This window comes from Papaver somniferum, chromosome 1, assembly GCF_003573695.1.
Source record: "Papaver somniferum cultivar HN1 chromosome 1, ASM357369v1, whole genome shotgun sequence".
NCBI lineage: Eukaryota > Viridiplantae > Streptophyta > Magnoliopsida > Ranunculales > Papaveraceae > Papaver > Papaver somniferum.
In genome coordinates, this window is record NC_039358.1 from 123,269,960 (window position 1) to 123,289,360 (window position 19,401).

Consider the following 19,401-nt stretch of genomic DNA (forward strand, 5'->3'; position numbering starts at 1 on the left):
ACATTCGTAGTAAGGAAACTCTAACATAACAAACTCCAACACACATAACCAAGCGCGGAAAAACTTAATAATTTTTGTTTTTCAACGATCTAAGTAACCTAACTCCTGAAAAAAAAATTATATCGACCATTTTTTTATTATTAAAAAAATCCTAATTTAACTTGGTAGCTGATTCCATGAGACCTCTATTACCTGATTCTTGATCAAATCCTGTGTATACATTTTTCGGGTCGGGTGTCCAACGGATGGGTGATGTACCACCCGCGTCCAACCCGTAAAAAGCTGAACCCAGAAAATCAGCCACGCCCAATCCACTAAAATGCAGGCCGGATTTTCACATGTTAAAATTGAACCGAGTAAAATCCCCAAGTGAGTGTGTATAGCCTATAGGTAAGATTCATGATTTTGGGCATGCATGAATCTTATTAGGCATACCTAATAAAGAAAAAAAAGGATGTGAAATAACAAAATCAGAAGCCCCCTTAACCAATTTTTTTTAATGTCAAATCTGCCCTTTTAGGATTAGTGTTAATACTAATTATTAGTTAAAATAATTCTGATTAGTGATTAGTTTTAAGATTATTTAGTTACAAATTTGTGTAGATGAAAATTTTTGAGTAAGAAAAAAAAAGTTAGATTTTTTTTTTGAGAAGGAGAAGGGAAAAATGAGAAAAAAGCTTGTATTTGATTCAATTGATGAGGAGGGTACACTTCTATCTTATGTTTAATCTCACTTTTGTAGCTTAAAATCATAAAAAGTTTGTGTTTTTTCACTAAGGTTCGGCGAGTCTGGAATATGTTCGGCTTAATATATCAGCCGAACCCACCTGGATATTGACAACTAATGAACAGTTCGGCAAGCTGAAAGTGTTATTATTATGAGCCGAACCAACTAGTTCGGCTTGTTTAAAAATGTCATAATGAGCCGAACCTAATCCTGTGTGATCTGGAAGAAAATTACGTGAGGTTCGGCTTATATTGAGAAAATCGTAAGCGCCGAACCTTTTGGTAGTACATGGTTCGGCTATTTACATAAGTATTATATAAGCCGAACCTGATCATTTATATTTCTGATAATTGTTGGGGTAAGAATTTTGTATTGGTTCGGCACATAATGTGAATATCGTAATAGCCGAACCTCGTAAATGTGCTAGGTTCGACACATATTATGATTATCGAATACGACGAACCCCTATGCATCTCTATTTGTGACTAGGTTCGGCTTGAAATTTCATGAAATTTCATGCCGAAATGTTCATATACACTTACAGGAAGCTTTTGTGAGGAACAGTTCGGCTAAAAACGCAGCTCAATTTTGAGCCGAACCCAACACCGTAACCGTCATTTAATCGATGAAAAACAACAAATAGGAGATTGGGTTTGTAAAACTTACTTTCTTATCCTCATTTCCGGAGTTGGAGATGCAGCTGGTTCAATTGGTGGTTGATTTTCAGTTTCTACACCTTCATCTTCAATTGGTTCTTCTTCTTCAATTGATGGATTAGAAGACGATTTGGTTTGCCTAGTCGCTGCTTTTCTTTGTACGAGTCATTGTGTAGTTGAGTTTAATCGAGGATCAAATTTTTACGAATCGACAATTAATCACGGTGATTAATTTTTTTTTTTCGCGGGAGGAGAAGAGTTCGGCTAGAGAAGGAAGAAGAAGAGATGTTAAGGGAAACTGATTTTGATATTTTAGAAAACTGATTTTTGATTTTTGTATTAAGGGTATAAAGGTAATTGAACTACTCATAGGGTACCCCTTATAAGGTCATCCAAGTTACGATTATTGTTTTGTATGCCTAATAAAATTTCAGTATGCCCAAAATCATGATTCATAGGTAACCCCATCCCTTCCACAAAGTAGACTTCTTCCGACTCTCTAGACTAGTAAGCCCAATTAGAAGCGCAATGTCCACCTAGTACGATGGCAGATCTAGATCATCACCTATCGAATGCGAATACCATCTTATACACATACTCAAAAGAAGTGAGAAATACAGAGGTGAAAAACTCCAACTTGAGTGGGAATGAGAAGTTAAGAACAAAGAGGGCGGGAGTAATAAAGAGCTAAGAAAGGGAGATCTGAAAGTGATTTGATCCCAAAACCTTAAGTACTAAGGGTTTCTTAACAAATGGAGTACAGAAAAATCAAAGACGACGAGGTACTACTAATCTCATCTTATATATTTATTTTGATTAAAAACGACAATTTTCTGATTTGTTTATTGAAACCCTAGATTTTATGATTCAATCAGGTCTATTTAGATTAGTTTACAGATAAACCTATTCAATGCAGCGGAAAACGAAGAAGTTGAGTTTTAGGTTTGATCCCGCTTTTCCCAGCTGACCCAGTGTAAGGAGAATTCGTTCCATATCTGTAAAATTTCAAGTAAAGCTGGGCAAAACCATGACATGCTCTCCGACTATAAGTTATTAGAGTTAATTTCCATGGACGATGTTAAACACCACTTATTCTGTGTGTAAATATACTGATCCTCATTTCTCTGAAAATGGCTTTGTGGATGGAAACAGATGATAATGCATTTGCTCGTTAGTTTCCACTTCTTGCTCCTAGAAAAGTATGACCTGTTTAACTTGTTACATTGTCGTAACTGGCTTCTTGTTTTGTGGTTTTTATTTTTTTGCTCCTTGAACTGATTAACTTCATTAGTGTCACTCATAGATGTGAGGGTTTAAAGTGATTGATTTTTGGGATTCTTAGATTGTTTGCCCGTGTGGTTGATTATGAATATTAGTTTCTATGTCTTCTAGGATAGGGATGCCGATGTGATTGAAGCTGATGTGGAGCGCGGGAAATCTTTAACTGGGGGTATGTTACGTTTACAGCAGTGCTCACCCTCGAAACTGACGAAGCATTTTCCATACTTCGTTTCATTTATATGATTCGTCTCCTTCTAGTTAATAAAATTTTCTGTGCTGTTGCAGTTTCTTTAATTAACAAGAATACATTGGGAAGTAGCTATGGTGATCGGTCCAAGTGGAAAATCAAGTAAGAACTTGCCGGAAGATAGCACCTTATTCTGGCCGATTTGAATAGAACCAGTACTCTATTCATTTTCATGTCTTGATTTCTGTTCGTGTTATTCGTATAGGTCAATTGTCACACTTGCGTTAACTCTCCTCACGAGTTCACAGGCTATTCTGATTGTGTGGTCCAAAAGGGCTGGGAAATATGATTACAGTGTGACCACCGCAAATTTCTCGGTGAGTAGTAATAGTAAAACAGGGCCCGAATTTTGGTAGCATAGTCTTTCTTTTTCTCCTTGTGAATCCCTTTTGATTGGATAGACGGAGGTTCCAAAACTGGAGCAGCCTTCCTGAGATGTTAACACTTCAGCAGACTAAGGATATGTTTTCATTTTAACAAGTCTGTTCCATAGAGCTACCACACATCAATATTCCATTTCTTGTTTTGAATCAGGTGGAGGCATTGAAATGTGCTCTATCACTCGCAGCTCTGGCAAGAACGTGGAGAAGTGAAGGTATCACAGAGGATAACAAGTACATATCATCTTTAAACTCCTTAACCTAAATCGCCAATAATGTGTATTTTTGATCTTGTACTTTCTTAGTCTTGCTTTCCTGAAATCCTGAGCATGATATATTCTTGGAGTGCTTAAGATTAAAGAAAAAGGGAAGATAATGTTTTGTTCGAGATCCTTATTTTTGTACGCAAGTTAATATCTTATCTAGGTTTTCTGACTCATATCTGTTTCTTTTTAAAAAATGTGCTAAATTGAGGCCTTAAACACATATATACATGCTATCTTACCGTCCAAACTAGTCCGTCATATTGGGCTGTTATTGTCGTTTTATTGGGGTTGAGCTGTTTGTTAAGATATGTGTCCGGTAGGACCTGTTGGTCTCAACAGGTGTTAGGATTGCATCTTTTTACGCCTTTTTTTTTGGTTATAGTTGGTTTTAATCACTTATCGTATTGTGTTTACTGTCAGGTTGAGTACAACATTTAATGAAGTTATTTACTACCACATTCCTGCCGCACTTTATCTTGTTAAGAATTTACTTCAGGTTACTAAGATAAGTTTCTGTTGCCTTGAATACAGACAGTAATGCTTTTCAATCATTAAGATGATATTGATCCTGTTTTGCATGGCAGTATTACATCTTTGCCTATGTCGATGCTCCGGGTTACCAAATACTGAAGAATTTCAATATCATTAGCACCGGGGTGTTGTATCGTATCATCTTAAAGAAAAAGTAAGACCTTTAAACGATAGCATTACTGATGTTCGAGATTCTTGATTTTAAGTAAAAAATCTTCATAAATTTGTTGCAGACAATCAAAACGAGTCTATTATCCTTTCTCCCAGGAGTTCCTGCGATTAATGATATGCTTCGGGCATTTTGCACAAATTGTTTCTTTCAGGTTGAGTGAGATTCAGTGGGCAGCTTTTATTCTGTTATGTGCTGGTTGTACTACTGCACAACTTGATCCTTCGTAAGTGTTATATCACGTTATAGACTCTCTTCAAATCATCTTCTGGGTTTCTTCTTATGCATTTATATAACTTGCTATTTATATTGATTTCATTTGCTTTGCAGTTCGGATCATGTTCTTCAAACTGCTTTCCAAGGATGGATAATGGCCATTGTGAGTTCCCACTATTTTCATGCTCTTAGTCGATGAAGGATAAAAAGTTTATTTGGGAACTAAGAGTTTGGAAATGTTGCATCGCTTTCGCAGATCATGGCACTTCTAAGTGGTTTTGCAGGGGTGTACACAGAGGTTTGTACTTTAAATCCTTTCGAGTTCTATACTATGTAATGTGTTCTTTGGAACTGCAATGTTATTTGTAAACGTTGAAAATGTCAGAAGTTAACTTGGTGTAAAGCTTCCTCTAAATCCTACCTTGAAACCTCAAATAACAAATTTGAACTAAGTGCTGCAATATAACCATTTATAAAACAAAAAAGAGCCTGTGTTAAAACAAGAAGTTAGAAATGTTCCTCGTAATTTGTAGTGGTCTGAGAAAAAAATGACTAAAATGTTTTTGCGTGGGCATGATTTACTAGAAGCTTGATTAGCCACGCACAAAAAACTTGCTACGTTTTAGAAGCTCGATCCAATAAACCTCCAAAGAATCAACAAGTCGTAAGTTTCTCCTTAAATACATAAACTTCTATTCGTTAAGACCTTAAGTGTGTACCGACATTCATCATCTTAACTACGACTACTTAATTTGGTATTTATAAATTTCACTTACTATGCAGGCAATAATGAAGAAGCGTCTATCGAGAAATATCAACATGCAGAACTTTTGGCTGTATGTCTTTGGCATGCTCTTCAATGCCATAGCAATTTTTGTTCAGGATTTCGATGCGGTCATGAACAAGTAAGTGCCAAAGGAAAAGCTGCTCCATATGGTCAACTCGTAATTTCTGTTTTTGTATCTTTGCAATCTCATCTTTTTCTGTGTTTAGGGGATTCTTTCATGGCTACACACTAATTACTACATTAATGATTCTCAACCATGCACTAAGGTAATTGCCCCTTTTACTGGGTTTTAGACTTGATTGGTTGTATCACGTTCACGTTCGCTCCCTTTTTTTTAACATGAATGGTAATTATCTGCAGTGGTATCGCTGTATCAATGGTTATGAAGTATGCTGATAATATTGTTAAGGTAATAAACGAGCATTACCAAACTGTTTTGTATTTTGTTCAGTTTTTGCTTTAAGTTTCATTACAAACTTGCTCGATCATTTGTACAATACCTGAACACCCCAATATTTTCGACTCTAAGTAAGCAAAAACGTTTGGTGATCGATGTTGGCAGGTCTATTCTACTTCGGTGGCAATGCTTCTCACTGCGATTGTGTCGGTGTTTCTCTTTAACTTCCATCTCTCCCTTGCATTCTTCCTTGGTTCGACGTAAGTAACCATTTCTGATTCCTGCCCCTTTCTCCTTTGTTCATCTTTTATTAAGAACCAAGCCCTGATAAATTTTTGTATAATATCTTTATCTATTATCATTTCAGGGTTGTATCTGTATCGGTGTATCTGCACTCCATAAGTAAGATCCAGAAATAGTTTCGTTTGTTGCCAATTTTAGGGTCTTTTAATGTAAAATCTGTGGAAATTCTTTTTCTTTTGTAATTCTCTGCTTGTAAGTGATTCAGTTACATTATATTCCATTACATTATTATTTTTTGAGGTTAGTTAGCTCAAAGCATATTTTGATTGTTGGCCTAGTTTTTGGGTTCGTAGAAAATCAGAGAAAGGAAACAACTCGGGAGTTAAGGATGTAGTGAATACCATGTCATCTATCTTTATTTGTTTACTCCTCAACAGCTTTCACAGCTCTGAGATAATGTATTTGAAGTATACATAGATATCATTATCGATAGATGCTGGGAAGATGCTGCGTTTTGAAGGAAACAAATATATATAAAATTCTGCTTGGTATTGATTCCTGGTACAGTTCTGAACGCTCTAATCGTCATCGTCATTAATCATTATGATCATAATTGTTTGTTGGCTCATTATTAAATCAGGTAACTTCTAAGTAATTGTCTTTTATTAGTGGATTCAGAATTCAAATTCTATCTCTGTCTGTTGGGGAAGGAAGTTCAGGTTAAATTTTCCTCTCTGCGGGCAAATGAATCTAGCCAGTAGCGAACATGTAAGTCCGCACTTCGCAATCAATTGACTCTGAGCTACGAAAAGCCCACCACGGTTGAGTCTAATTCAATTAGTGTCATCTTCCTCCCTTGCAGTTGCAGGTGCCTAGAAAGCAAGTGCACCATGGAGGAGAGATTGCTGATGATGCATAGGATACATCTAATAGGTTAACTACAGCTACAAGGTTATTATAGGCCTATATAGCATGGTCCTGCCGTGGGCGTTTCGGTGAGCTCGTTCTATTGGTCCTAGTTCAGTTGACTAGTCAGTTGAGGCCACACGTCTTTTTGTCAAGTAAGGGTCAGAATTTATTCGCTCCTTGGAGGAATCAAAAATTTAAACTTAAAAAAATAGCTTAGCTTATTCAAAAACTATGACATATACACAGCGTCTGGCTCCACCATGGAAAGAAAAAAGAAAGGCCAATTGCAGAACTAGTCTTCTTCTCTTTCCTTGCTTAAATAATTATTAGAACCCAAAACTAAAAACACCCCCAATTATACAAACATCAGAGAAAGTTGTCCATCAAAGAACAAACTGTTTGATAAATGATTATGCTGATCAGTATCCTGATCAGCAACATGGTTGAGTAAGGAAGCTAGCTAAAGTTGTTCATTGTCTTTATTTGTCTTCATCCACCGATTACGCTTGGCTGAGAGATGGCGGGTTTGAAGGTTCTGTCCGCTCTTGATTTAGCAAAAACACAATTGTACCATTTCAAAGCAATAATAATAGCAGGTATGGGTCTATTCACTGATGCTTATGATCTCTTTTGTATTACGCCCGTCATGAAATTGATAGGACGAATCTACTACGAAGATCAAGATATTGATGAATCAGTGAGAGGTGTAGTACCACCATCAGTCGTATCCATAACAGTTGCCACCGCTCTTATTGGTACTGTCTTCGGGAAATTGGTATTTGGGTATTGTGGTGATAAGTGTGGTAGGAAAAGAGTTTATGGTTTTGCACTCCTAATCATGATTTTCAGCTCCATTGGTTGTGGTTTCTCAATTTGTAAGACAAGGAAATGTGTAATTACTAGTCTTTGCTTCTTTAGGTTCATGCTTGGTTTCGGTATTGGAGGGGATTACCCAATCTCAGCTACAATCATGTCTGAATTCGCTAATAAAGCGACAAGGGGTTCTTTTATTGCCACTGTCTTCTCCATGCAGGGTTTCGGGATTCTCACTAGCTCGGCTGTTACCATGCTTCTCTGTGTGATATTCAATCATGCTTCCGAGTCTAAGAACACCGTTATCCGAACACCTGACGAGGCTGATTTATTATGGCGGTTGATTTTGATGTTCGGTGCTATTCCGGCTGCTATGACATTTTACTGGCGAATGATGATGCCTGAAACTGCCAGGTAACTAATCTCTCTCATCAAGGCTGTAGATCTCATTTGGATATCTGGTTCAATACTCCAGCTTATTTTGGTATTGTTTGCTATCTATCTGTTTTCTGTTTTTAGAATTTGGAACATTGAATGCTTGGGTAAATTTCCTTAAAAAATAGTATACACTTGTTATCTGCAAGCTGGAAAATGATGCCTAAGAAACATGTTGCAGTCAGCTAGTACGCTAGAATTATATCAACTGCTTTGATTTTATAATGAAGTTTCAACTAACAAGAGACTGAGTCATGCTACTTAGACGTGCTAGCTACCGATATAATTTACTTAAAAGGATAATAACTTTAATCAGATGTTCAGGGTTATAAATTATATCTGAATTGCGAATTATGGCCCTGCCAGAGAAAACAAGTTAAAAAAGCTTAATTGATGAGTATGGCTTTGGATCCAACTAAGGCAGTTAATGCAGTTAAATTTTTTGACTGACTTTGATTATTATAATCTGTAGGTATACTGCTTTGGTGGAACAAAATCTCAGACAAGCAGTGAAAGACATGGAAGGAGTGTTGGATATACCAATGACTGATATCACAGACGAACACGAGTTCGTGCCCATGCCACCAACTTACGGATTTTTTTCAAGCGAATTTTTCTGGCGCCATGGACAAGATCTCTTTGCTTGTGCTTCTTCTTGGTTCCTTGTGGATGTTGTTTTTTATAGCAGCAATCTATTCCAGTCCCATGTTTATCATGATCTGCTTCGAGATCCCCATAAAGTGAATGCCTATCAGCAGGCTTATGACGTAGCAAAACTTCAAGCGATCATAGCAGTTTGTTCTACAATTCCAGGGTATTGGGCTACTGTGTTTTTTATCGATCGAATTGGTAGAGTTAAAATTCAAATGATGGGGTTCTTGGTCATGGGAATTTGTATGTTTGCTATTGGAATACCATATTACAGTTATTGGCATGATCACACAAATGCAGGGTTCTTAATCCTTTATGGACTCACATTCTTCTTTTCTAACTTTGGTCCAAACACGACAACGTTCATCATCCCTGCGGAGCTATTTCCTGCAAGGTTTCGATCCACTTGTCATGGGATCTCTGGTGCTATTGGAAAAATTGGTGCAATTATAGGTTCAGTTGGATTTCTATGGGCTTCTCAGAGTCAGAATGAGAAGGACGTTGACAAGGGTTATCAAAAAGGTATCGGCATGACTAATGTATTAGTGATTCTTGGTGGCATTTCACTGTTAGGAATGGTCTTGACCTATTTCTTCACACGTGAAACCATGGGAAGGTCTTTAGAAGAAAACGAGGTGGAATACGGAGCGTCTAACCAAACGAGTTTTATGGCATGTTTTACTGGTGCTGAACAATCAAGTCCGGAACATCATCACCATCCTAGTTCTCATGTCCGTCCGAGCATCAGCAGTACCACTAGTAGCAGCACTAGTAATAGTACTGTTGCTATTGATCAGAGGAGAAGTAGTACTTCTGCTTCTATTTTGGCTTAATTTTCAATCCAGAAATTCATGTTGTGCCCTTTAAGTTTAATCTATGCGTGTATAGTGCATTCATTTACATTACATACAATCAGAGTTTTGCAAGTTCTTATACGAGGTTATTAAGATATAGGCCTATGTAGCACGTGATTGTTCCTTGTGTTCATTTTTCCTTTGACTAGGTGAGATCGTATGATTGGTCCTAGTTCAGTTAGTCGGTTGGGGTCGCACGTCTTGCCAAGGGTTGCAGTATATTCCCTCCTTGGTAGAATCCAAGATTTAAAAACTAGCTTTACATTATTTAAAAACTATGACATACGCAGCATTGCCTCCACATTCCAAAGAAGAAAGAAAGGCCAATTGCAGAACTAGTCTTGTCTTCTCTTTCCTTATTAGAAACCAAAACATAAAGAGAAACTTGTCCATCAAAGGGCAAACTGTTTGATTAATGATTATGCTGCAGATCATTCTCATCATTACCAAATCTACTTCTACTTGTTCTGTTGTATCCTGATCAGCAACATGATTGAGTGGGGAAGCTAACTAAACTAAAGTTGTTCATTGTCTTTATTTGTCAGTCATTGACTTAGCTGAGAGATGGCGGGTTTAAAACTTTTGTCAACTCTTGATTCAGCAAGAACACAGTTGTACCATTTCAAAGCAATTATAATAGCTGGTATGGGTCTGTTCACTGATGCTTATGATCTCTTTTGTATTACGCCCGTCATGAAATTGATCGGACGGATCTACTACGAAGATCAAGATACCAATGAATCTGAGAGAGGTACAATACCACCATCAGTTGTATCCATAACAGTTGCTACTGCTCTTATTGGTACAGTCTTCGGGAATTTGGTATTCGGATACTGTGGCGATAGGTTTGGTAGGAGAAGAGTCTATGGTTCAGCACTCCTAATCATGATATTAAGCTCTATTGGTTCTGGTTTCTCCATTTGCAGGACAAGGAAATGTGTTATAACGAGTCTTTGTTTCTTTAGATTCATGCTTGGTTTCGGTATTGGAGGGGATTACCCAATCTCGGCAACAATCATGTCTGAATTCGCTAATAAAGCTACAAGGGGTTCGTTTATTGCCACTGTTTTCTCCATGCAGGGTTTCGGAATTCTCACTAGCTCCGCTGTTACCATGCTTCTCTGTGGGATTTTGAATCGTGCTTCCGAGTCTATGAATAAAGTTACTCAAACACCTGACGAGGCCGACTTACTTTGGCGACTGATTTTGATGTTCGGCGCTATTCCGGCTGCTATGACGTTTTATTGGCGAATGCTGATGCCTGAAACTGCCAGGTAACCCCGTTTCCCTTGATGCTCTATGCTATATCTCTTTTATATATAGATTACAATACTTCTAGCTCATTTTGCTATTATCTGCAAGCTGGAAAATGATACCTAATGAACATTTTGTATTCAGCTAATAAGATAGAATAATATCAACCACTTTGATTTTATAATGAAATTTCTACCGGCAAAAAGCTTAGTTGATGCTCCTTAGACGTGCTAACCGACGATATAATAATTCTAATCAGATGTTTAGGTAATATGACTTAATTGTGAGTGATGGCCTGCCAGAGAAAACACATTCAAAAAGGCTTTATAAATGAGCGCTGCTCTGGATCAAATTTTTTTTGAGTGATTCTGATGAATGTGATATTAAACTCTGTAGGTATACTGCTTTGGTAGAACAAAATATCAGACAAGCAGTGAAAGACATGGAAGGAGTGTTGGACATACCAATGACCGAAATCACTGAACATGACTTCGTTCCCGTGTCACCAACATATGGAATGTTTTCTAAAGAATTTTTCTGGCGTCACGGACAAGATCTCTTTGCTTGTGCTTCTTCTTGGTTCCTTGTGGATGTTGTTTTTTACAGCAGCAATCTGTTCCAGTCCCATGTTTACAGTGACCTGCTACGGGATCCCCTAAAGCTGAATGCATATCAGCAAGCTTATGACGTAGCAAAACTTCAAGCGATCATAGCAGTGTGTTCTACAATTCCAGGGTATTGGGCTACTGTGATTTTTATCGATCGAATTGGCCGAGTTAAAATCCAAATGATGGGGTTCTTGGTCATGGGAATTTGTATGTTTGCTATTGGTATACCTTATTACCAATATTGGAATGATCATACAAATGCAGGGTTCTTAATCCTTTATGGACTCACATTCTTCTTCTCTAATTTTGGGCCAAATACGACAACGTTCATTGTACCTGCCGAGCTATTTCCTGCAAGGTTTCGGTCCACTTGTCATGGGATCTCTGGTGCAGCTGGAAAAATTGGTGCTATCATAGGTTCAGTTGGATTTTTGTGGGCTTCTCAGAGTCAGAATGAGAAGGAAGTTGAAAAGGGTTATCAGAAAGGTATTGGGATGACTAATGTACTAGTGATTCTTGGTGGAATATCACTGTTAGGAATGGTCTTGACCTATTTCTTCACAGTTGAAACCATGGGAAGGTCTTTAGAAGAAAATGAGGTGGAATATGGAGCGTCAAACCAGACGAGTTTTATGGCATGTTTTAGGGGTGGTGAGCAAACAAGTCCTGAACATCCGAGTATCAGCAGTCGCAGTAGCACTAGCAATAGTGCTATTGCTATTGATCAAAGGAGAACTGCTACTTCTGCTTCTAATTTGGCTTAATTTTCAAAAGAAATTCATGTTGTGCGCATAAGTTAAATCTGTACGTATATAGTGCATTTATTGAAATATTTCAATCAAAGTTTTGTAAGTTCTGTTTCTTTGAAACCTTTTGAGGGTGCTGCACCTCTTGTATCACCAAAAACAAATGAAAAATGAAAAATAAAATCAGACTTGAAACTGTTTCAGGACCAAGATCTGAGGCGTTCATCAGTAGCTTTTTCCCTTTTTGGTTGGATACGAAGCCATCTTGTTGATTCCACAAATTCCTTCAGAATTTCCTGTGTTTCTCTTCATCCTAATATATCCTTTTTCTCCCCATTTTGGTCCCCAAGAGTTTTTAACGATGATGTAGTCTAATCCTCCCTTATCTGAGCCATACCCAACAGCAGTCACTCCATGATCTAATTCTGTACCACAAGCTCCATTAAACACACCCTGCACGACAAATTTAGTCTCGTAGTGAATATGTATGCTCAATTATAATCGATTCCCATACTTGTTATTACACCTAGTAAGTATAGTTAGTTGATATATTACCCCACTGTAGAATTGGAAATCTCTGCCAGAGGCCTCGATAGCAACACTAAGAGGCTGACGTGAGAGTGCCTTTAACAAGCTTTGCTCGTCGTTCTCTGGCACGTCTTCGTAACCATTAATGGTTACTACTTCCATGTCCTCCTGATTAAGAATTAACCATACGAATCAAAATGCAACACGACGTTAATGAAAACATTTAAGAAAAAACCAAACAAATTAACAAAAAACGCGTTTACCTTCTTTCTTTCGCATGTTCCTTCCTCCATTAGATACGGGTAATCGTCTTCTTTATGCAAACCGCCGTTAAAAGCTATGAATTGGAAAGCATAATCCATCAATCCTCCATTACAACCGTTGTTGAAGGGTTTATCACAATCTATCAACTGTTGCTCAGACAATGAAGTCAGATTTCCTGTTACAATTTGATTTATGCCTTCTACAGCTGCCACGGTAGAAAATGCCCAGCAACTCCCTGCATAATACGATAAAGTGATCAAACGAATGGTCCTTCTAGAGACTGCGCGAGTGATTGAGACAGAGATGATTGATACATACCACAATCACCTTGGTCCTTGACATGAGTTACAGCACCTTTTTTCCTCCAGTCTACAGATTTAGGTACATCAGCAACATCTCTAGCAGAAGAAGAGGGTGATTCGTTTCTCTTCCTTGGGATTTGATTATCAATTTTGAGTCCAAGATACTTTTGCTTGAACTCTTCATGGCTCAAGTCTGCAAATTCATTCAAACCAAGCCAATAACTACTATCTGACAACTTATTTCTCTCATCTATATGCTTCAAATTGTCCTTGAAAACTTCAAACCTATGCACCTTCTCTTCAATGCTCCTATATGCTTTCCCATGTTTAGACATCCACGATTCAAACCTATCTATGAGTTTGTCTACCGATGTCAAGTCATCCGATGAATAACCAACAATCGAAAAATCACGAGCAAGGGTGCAGCACACCAGTAAGAGTGACAATGAGAGAAAAAGGAAACAACATGGTTTAGAAGTTGGTAACAACAGATTCGCCATTCAATATCACTTTGTACAAGTAGAATTAGTGGAAGTAGACGAATAAATGGATGAACTGAAACAAGAAATGGGGTGTCCATTTATACTTGTTTCCCTTTCGTGTATGCACATGTAATTGCCTTCAAAGGAACGTATAATTTGTGTCAATTATTAGTTGCTTTTCAATAGAAAATCTTTATGGGTTAGACTTGTGGAATACTGAGTCTTTAAGATTGGTTCTTAATTTGCAATATCTTGAACTCTAAGCATAATTTGTCTCTATGACAACATATGTACGTACAGATTGTGATGCACCCTTACAGATAGATACGGGGACATCAATTTAGGTGCACGAACATGTTGGATATAGAGATTACGTTTATGTCATTGGAAATCTTGGATTTTTTACCTTGAAATTTCACATCCAAGCACTCAACTGTCATGGTCTGACCTTGTCCCATCCCATTCTATTCAATGAACCAACCAACTCCTGCAAAATCCACACCCACTTCTTTATTAACTGAAGATCAAAGCACGAAAAGTAAGAACCTCATCTAGATACAATGTAGTCTAAATGTACACATGGGAACGGGATCCACTTTTTCCTCTAATGCTCCAACAACATAAAAGTCCCTGGTTCTGCTTTTGCTTAAAAATGTAAATAATTAAAGATAGAAAAACTGGCAAGTTTGAGATAGAGGTATTATTCATCAAAAAAATGTTTGGAAGAAAGAATTCACCGCTGAGATTGCTCCCATGGAAGACAAGGATTGCGTTTACAGTTTATTCCACTATCAGAGGTTCAGCCTTTCGTAACGACGGCACCATCAACCGTAGACTCCTCAATTTTATTAACATCACCGCCAAAGTTCCCTCGGAACCAATTGATGGACTCAAAATATCAGATATCACTGTAGATCCAAAACGTAACCTCTGGTTTCGTCTCTACACACCAGCAAACATTACTACTCTACTTCCGGTTGTTGTTTACTTCCACGGCGGTGGATTTGCATATATGTCTGCTGATTCAAAACCTTTCGACACACTATGCCGTCGTTTGTCCCGTGAGAATTCAGCTGTTGTTGTCTCGGTAAATTACCGGTACTCACCGGAATTCAAGTATCCTTCACAGTATGAAGACGGATTTGATGCTTTGAAATTCATCGATAAGAAACAATTCAAAGGGTTTCCAGATAATGCTGATCTATCCCGTTGTTTTATCGCCGGAGACAGTGCTGGAGGTAATTTATCACACCATTTGGCTGTTCGTGTTGCAAAAACCGATGACGACGAGTTCAAACAGGTTAAAGTGATTGGATTAATTGGGATCCAACCTTGGTTTGGTGGACAAGAAAGGACTGAATCTGAAATCAAGTTAGAGAATGGTCCAGCGCTTAGTCTTGATCGAACAGATTGGTTATGGAAAGCTTTTCTGCCGCAAGGGTCTAACCGGGATCACTTCGCTTCTAACGTTTTTGGTCCAAATTGTTCCGAAGACATTTCGAAGTTAAAGAAATTTCCACCAACTTTGGTTGTTGTTGGCAAATGGGATTTGTTGCAAGATTGGCAAAGAAGGTATTATGAAGGATTGAAAAGATTTGGTAAAGAGGCTTATATTGTTGAGTTTCCAAATGCATTTCATGGTTTTTATAGTCTCACTGAATTCCCTGAAACTCCTCTTCTTTTCAAGGAAGTTAAGAAGTTTGTTCAAAATCAATTAGCAAAAGCCAGTGGGAAATAAGAGACTAAATGTTGATAATTGCTGTAGCTATAAGGTCTGGTATGTATCCGAGATTTGGGTCCTGTCACCTGTGTGTAAACTGAAATAAAATTGTACACAAAGATCCAATTTCAATATATGAAATGCAAGTAAACAAAAATGGTGGGAAAAAAAGCCCTTCTTGAGAGTGAGAGGGGCTGCAATTTCTACATTATACATCTGAAATGAAATGCACAGTCGCATACAAAACATATACTACTACTGAAGAAAACTGCTACTCTTACATGGGAAAAAGGACGGCTCGGTGGACTGACGGCCAACTAAAATTAGTCTCTTAATCCCAATGTAGTTTAACTTGATTATTATTAAGCACATGGAGGAGGAATCTGAGTTCCAGCGTATTTGGCCTGGACATTCAAACATGATGATTTCGCCACTGTACCCCCACCAGCTGGGTCCAAATGTACGTCTTCAAGCTTAACATTTTGGCATGGCACTCCTTTGCTGCATTCTAGTGTTACTGCCACCGGAGAAGATGTTGTCCCTCTTATGTTCTTGAAAGTTATATCACTCAGTTTAACCTTGGATGGTGACTGCACGAATCAAAACATACATTATGAAATGTGCAATTGAGATGGCTAGATAGTACAGAATAGTAGATTTGTAGCTTATTGGATTAGAGACAGAGGTTAACTGAAGGAAATACTCACAACTGAAGAACAAGAGGCGTATGGACAATAAGTTTGATCAATGATGATAGGATTAGCAACATTGTTAACAACAATGTCTTCGAATGTCATGTTGGAAGCAACACTTGAATCAGGAGAATTAGCCCATGTCTTTATCCTAATGCCATTCATTGTCCCTGAAAGTGTACACCCTTTCACCAGTAATCCATTTACATCTCCTTCATTTTGATACCTCCCCAAGCTCCCAACACTGCAAAACAAAAAAGCTCATTATCTCCTGTTATTGCATTTATTTGTTCCTTCAGACAACCCATAAAATGGATATACTCTCAAACGCACCTGATACCGTGGCCAGGTCCACAAGTAACGCCAGTAATGGTAACATGAGCGTTTCCTTGTCCAATTGATACACAGTCGTCGCCAGTACCAATATTAGCATTAGCAATGGTTACACCTGTTGACCGTTCCATGTGAATACCGTCAGTGTTGGGACTGTTTCCTGGTGCAGATATGTGGATCTCACTTGCTTTAAAATCCGTGCAATCCAGTAAAACCATATGAAAGAATTTGCTATTCAGGGATGTTATGCTCTTCACTGTCGTTTTGGTTAACGAAACAAACTTAACATTCTGTAAAAAGAAATATAAACATGTAAGTCTAAATTAATGAAAAATTGCATCCATAAAAATTAGTAAAGCACAGTGAGACTTACTGTGGGAAGGACTTTGCAGTTCATGTTTGTAGGACATTTGTTGAAGGGCCAAGAAGCAGCACCTTGACCATCAAATGTCCCGCCACCGATCAGATTCAAACCATCAACCCATCCAAACTCAAACCAGTCAGAAGAGGAACCATATCGGCTAAGATCTGTTGATGCCTTCAAGAATCCTTGCATATTAACTGTTATAGGTGATGCTTTACAAGGCCCTGTAAATTTAACAGGTCCAACCAAATATGTTCCTTTTGGTATGAAAACTTCAGCAGGTGCTGTGGATGCACACGCAGCTTTCCATGCCGCCGTAAACGCCTACAGATGCAAATTAGTATACCCAAAAACCAGAAAACCCAAAGGAAACCAATTTTATAAGACAGGGGAGTGCACAAACCTGGGTATCATCATTTCTTCCATCAGCGCGTGCACCATACTTCTTAACATTGAATTGTGAAGAGCCACCACCCCCTCCGCTGCTGCTGTCGTTGGTCCCGCTACCTCCTTTCTTAATTTTGGGTGTAACTTCCTCACTTCCTTTCCCAGAATCACCACTTCCACTACTACCGCCTCCACTGCCACCCCCACTACTATCATTGCTGCTGCTGCTGCCACCACCACCACTGTTCCCACCAATTTGTGTTTGGGTTGCTAGTTTTCCACCGATATTCGGTAGTACTTCCAAGCCAAAGCCTTTATCATGTTTACCACCACCTAGTTGTTTTGGGGCTGATTCTTTGAATCTATTACCAGCACCACCTAGGTGTCTTGAAACCGATTCTTTAAAGCTATTACCAGCACCTGTGACTGATTCTTTGAAACTATTACCAGCATCACCTACTTTTTTTGGAATCGATTCTTTGAAGCTATTACCAGCACCTTTGACTGATTCTTTGAAGCTATTACCAGCATCACCTACTTGTTTTGGGATTGCTTCTTTAAAGCTATTCCCAGCACCTTTGACTGATTCTTTGAAGCTATTACCAGCATCACCTACTTGTTTACCAGCACCTGTGACTGATTCTTTGAAGCTATTACCAGCATCACGTACTTGTTTTGGAACTGCTTCTTTAACGCTATTCCCAGCACCACTTAGTTGTTTTGATATTGATTCTCCAGCACCGCCTAATTGTTTTTTGACGGATTCTCCAGCACCACCTAGTTGTTTTGTGACTGATTCTTTAAAGCTACTACCAGCATCACGTACTTTTTTCGGGACTGCTTCTTTAACGCTATTCCCAGCATCACCTAGTTGTTTTGATATTGCTTCTCCAGCACCACCTAGTTGCTTTTTGACTGATTCTCCAGCACCACCTAGTTGTTTTCTGACTGATTCTCCAGCATTTGTGATTGATTCTTTAAAGCTGTTACCACCACCACCTGCTTGTTGGTGTTGTTTTTGTTTTTGTTTCTGTTTCTGTTTGTGTTGCTGTTGTTGGTGTTCATTTGATCCCTTATCAGTAGCATTATGATCACCCGCAGCACCTGGTTGGGATCTTGTACTATTACCACCACCACTACCACCTGCTTGCTGGTGTTGTTGTTGTTCTTCTTCTTCTTTTAGTTGCGGTTGTTGGTGTTTGTTTGATACCTCATGAACAACATTACCGCCATCCACATCACCTTTTGATCCCTCATGAACAACATTACCAGTATCCACATCACCCGGTTGGGGTCTTGTACCTTTTTGTTGTTGTTGTTGGTGTTTGTTTGATACCTCATGAACAACATTACCGTTATCAACATCACCTTTTGATACCTCATGAACAGCATTACCAGTATCAACATCACCTGGTGGGGGTCTTGTACTGTCACCACCACCACTACCACCTGTTTGTTGCTGCTGCTGTTGTTCTTCTTCTTTTAGTTGCTGGTCTTGGTGTTTATTTGAACCCTTGTGAATAGCATTGCCACCACCCACAGTACCTGGATGGGATCTTGCTGCTACAACAAGAACAAGGAATTGTTCATTTATATATACACTCAAAATGAAAATTGATAACCAAAATTTTTTCTTGTTAACTGATGATGATCTCATTTTAATTATTATTTAAAATGCTCTTCTCTATCTTCTTTGTTAACCTTGAATTTCTCTTTCAAAATTTGAAAAACACGGACGAATGCTGATTTCTTTTCAATTGGAATAAATTAGTGGTTAAATCATTGTGTGGTTACAAATGAAACATAATTTTCCAAATTGAAAGAAATTTTGATCAATTTTGGGTTGAAGAGGAAATGAGGGGGTTCAATGAACTACCGAAACTCCCTCTTACCCCCCACTACTATCTCTTTATTTCCTAACCGCTATTTTTCAGTTAACTGATTAAATTAACCCGCAATCCACTTCTTTTAATTTAGGACAAATATTTGAATGAACAAGGATAATTTGACTTCAAACGTACTTTGACTACTTAAAAAATCTAGAAATTGCATTCAAGTCCGTTTGGACACCAATTTTATTTATTTACTCTCTCCGTCACTTTTTAATAGGTCAGTTTCTATAAATAAATATTTTAAAAAAATAGGTCAGTTTTCTAATT

At 38.2% G+C, this 19,401-nt stretch overlaps 6 protein-coding genes across 8 annotated transcripts; 4 read left to right on the forward strand and 2 right to left on the reverse strand.

Annotated features, from left to right (window-relative positions):
• The first annotated feature begins 1,910 nt into the window (after positions 1-1,910).
• On the forward strand, positions 1,911-6,218 carry LOC113299083 (CMP-sialic acid transporter 2-like). Of its 2 annotated transcripts, none has more exons than XM_026548017.1 (15): positions 1,911-2,165; positions 2,776-2,833; positions 2,950-3,013; positions 3,117-3,228; positions 3,446-3,525; positions 3,978-4,053; positions 4,142-4,242; positions 4,322-4,483; positions 4,588-4,636; positions 4,730-4,771; positions 5,257-5,378; positions 5,467-5,526; positions 5,621-5,669; positions 5,823-5,917; positions 6,025-6,218. In XM_026548017.1, exons 1-15 carry the CDS (start codon positions 2,136-2,138, stop codon positions 6,074-6,076), a joined length of 1,152 nt encoding a protein of 383 aa, XP_026403802.1. In that variant the 5' UTR covers positions 1,911-2,135; the 3' UTR covers positions 6,077-6,218. The 2 variants fall into 2 exon arrangements, with proteins under 2 accessions (XP_026403802.1, XP_026403803.1); XM_026548018.1 differs by having other exon boundaries at positions 1,913-2,165; positions 4,412-4,483.
• Positions 6,219-6,359: 141 nt separating this feature from the next.
• On the forward strand, positions 6,360-9,660 carry LOC113299077 (probable inorganic phosphate transporter 1-9). The gene is made up of 4 exons (XM_026548010.1): positions 6,360-6,461; positions 6,570-6,668; positions 6,763-8,036; positions 8,530-9,660. The coding sequence occupies exons 3-4, from the start codon at positions 7,327-7,329 to the stop codon at positions 9,539-9,541; spliced, it is 1,722 nt and encodes a 573-aa protein (XP_026403795.1). The 5' UTR covers positions 6,360-6,461; positions 6,570-6,668; positions 6,763-7,326; the 3' UTR covers positions 9,542-9,660.
• A 221-nt stretch (positions 9,661-9,881) lies between these two features.
• Positions 9,882-12,276, forward strand: LOC113299099 (probable inorganic phosphate transporter 1-9). Its single transcript, XM_026548039.1, has 2 exons — positions 9,882-10,836; positions 11,213-12,276. The coding sequence occupies exons 1-2, from the start codon at positions 10,127-10,129 to the stop codon at positions 12,186-12,188; spliced, it is 1,686 nt and encodes a 561-aa protein (XP_026403824.1). The 5' UTR covers positions 9,882-10,126; the 3' UTR covers positions 12,189-12,276.
• Positions 12,221-13,819, reverse strand: LOC113299108 (cysteine protease XCP1-like). Its single transcript, XM_026548049.1, has 4 exons — positions 13,281-13,819; positions 12,962-13,197; positions 12,726-12,866; positions 12,221-12,623 (listed from the first exon to the last, which is right to left on the reverse strand). The coding sequence occupies exons 1-4, from the start codon at positions 13,762-13,764 to the stop codon at positions 12,396-12,398; spliced, it is 1,089 nt and encodes a 362-aa protein (XP_026403834.1). The 5' UTR covers positions 13,765-13,819; the 3' UTR covers positions 12,221-12,395.
• A 465-nt stretch (positions 13,820-14,284) lies between these two features.
• Positions 14,285-15,617, forward strand: LOC113299114 (probable carboxylesterase 18). The gene has a single exon (XM_026548060.1). It carries the CDS (start codon positions 14,462-14,464, stop codon positions 15,482-15,484), a length of 1,023 nt encoding a protein of 340 aa, XP_026403845.1. The 5' UTR covers positions 14,285-14,461; the 3' UTR covers positions 15,485-15,617.
• LOC113299089 (uncharacterized PE-PGRS family protein PE_PGRS54-like) lies at positions 15,608-18,988 on the reverse strand. Of its 2 annotated transcripts, XM_026548031.1 has the most exons (6): positions 17,855-18,988; positions 17,259-17,776; positions 16,865-17,179; positions 16,492-16,781; positions 16,174-16,402; positions 15,608-16,056 (listed from the first exon to the last, which is right to left on the reverse strand). In XM_026548031.1, the coding sequence occupies exons 1-6, from the start codon at positions 18,897-18,899 to the stop codon at positions 15,829-15,831; spliced, it is 2,625 nt and encodes an 874-aa protein (XP_026403816.1). In that variant the 5' UTR covers positions 18,900-18,988; the 3' UTR covers positions 15,608-15,828. The 2 variants fall into 2 exon arrangements, with proteins under 2 accessions (XP_026403816.1, XP_026403809.1); XM_026548024.1 differs by having other exon boundaries at positions 17,259-18,988.
• Between the last annotated feature and the right edge of the window lie 413 nt (positions 18,989-19,401).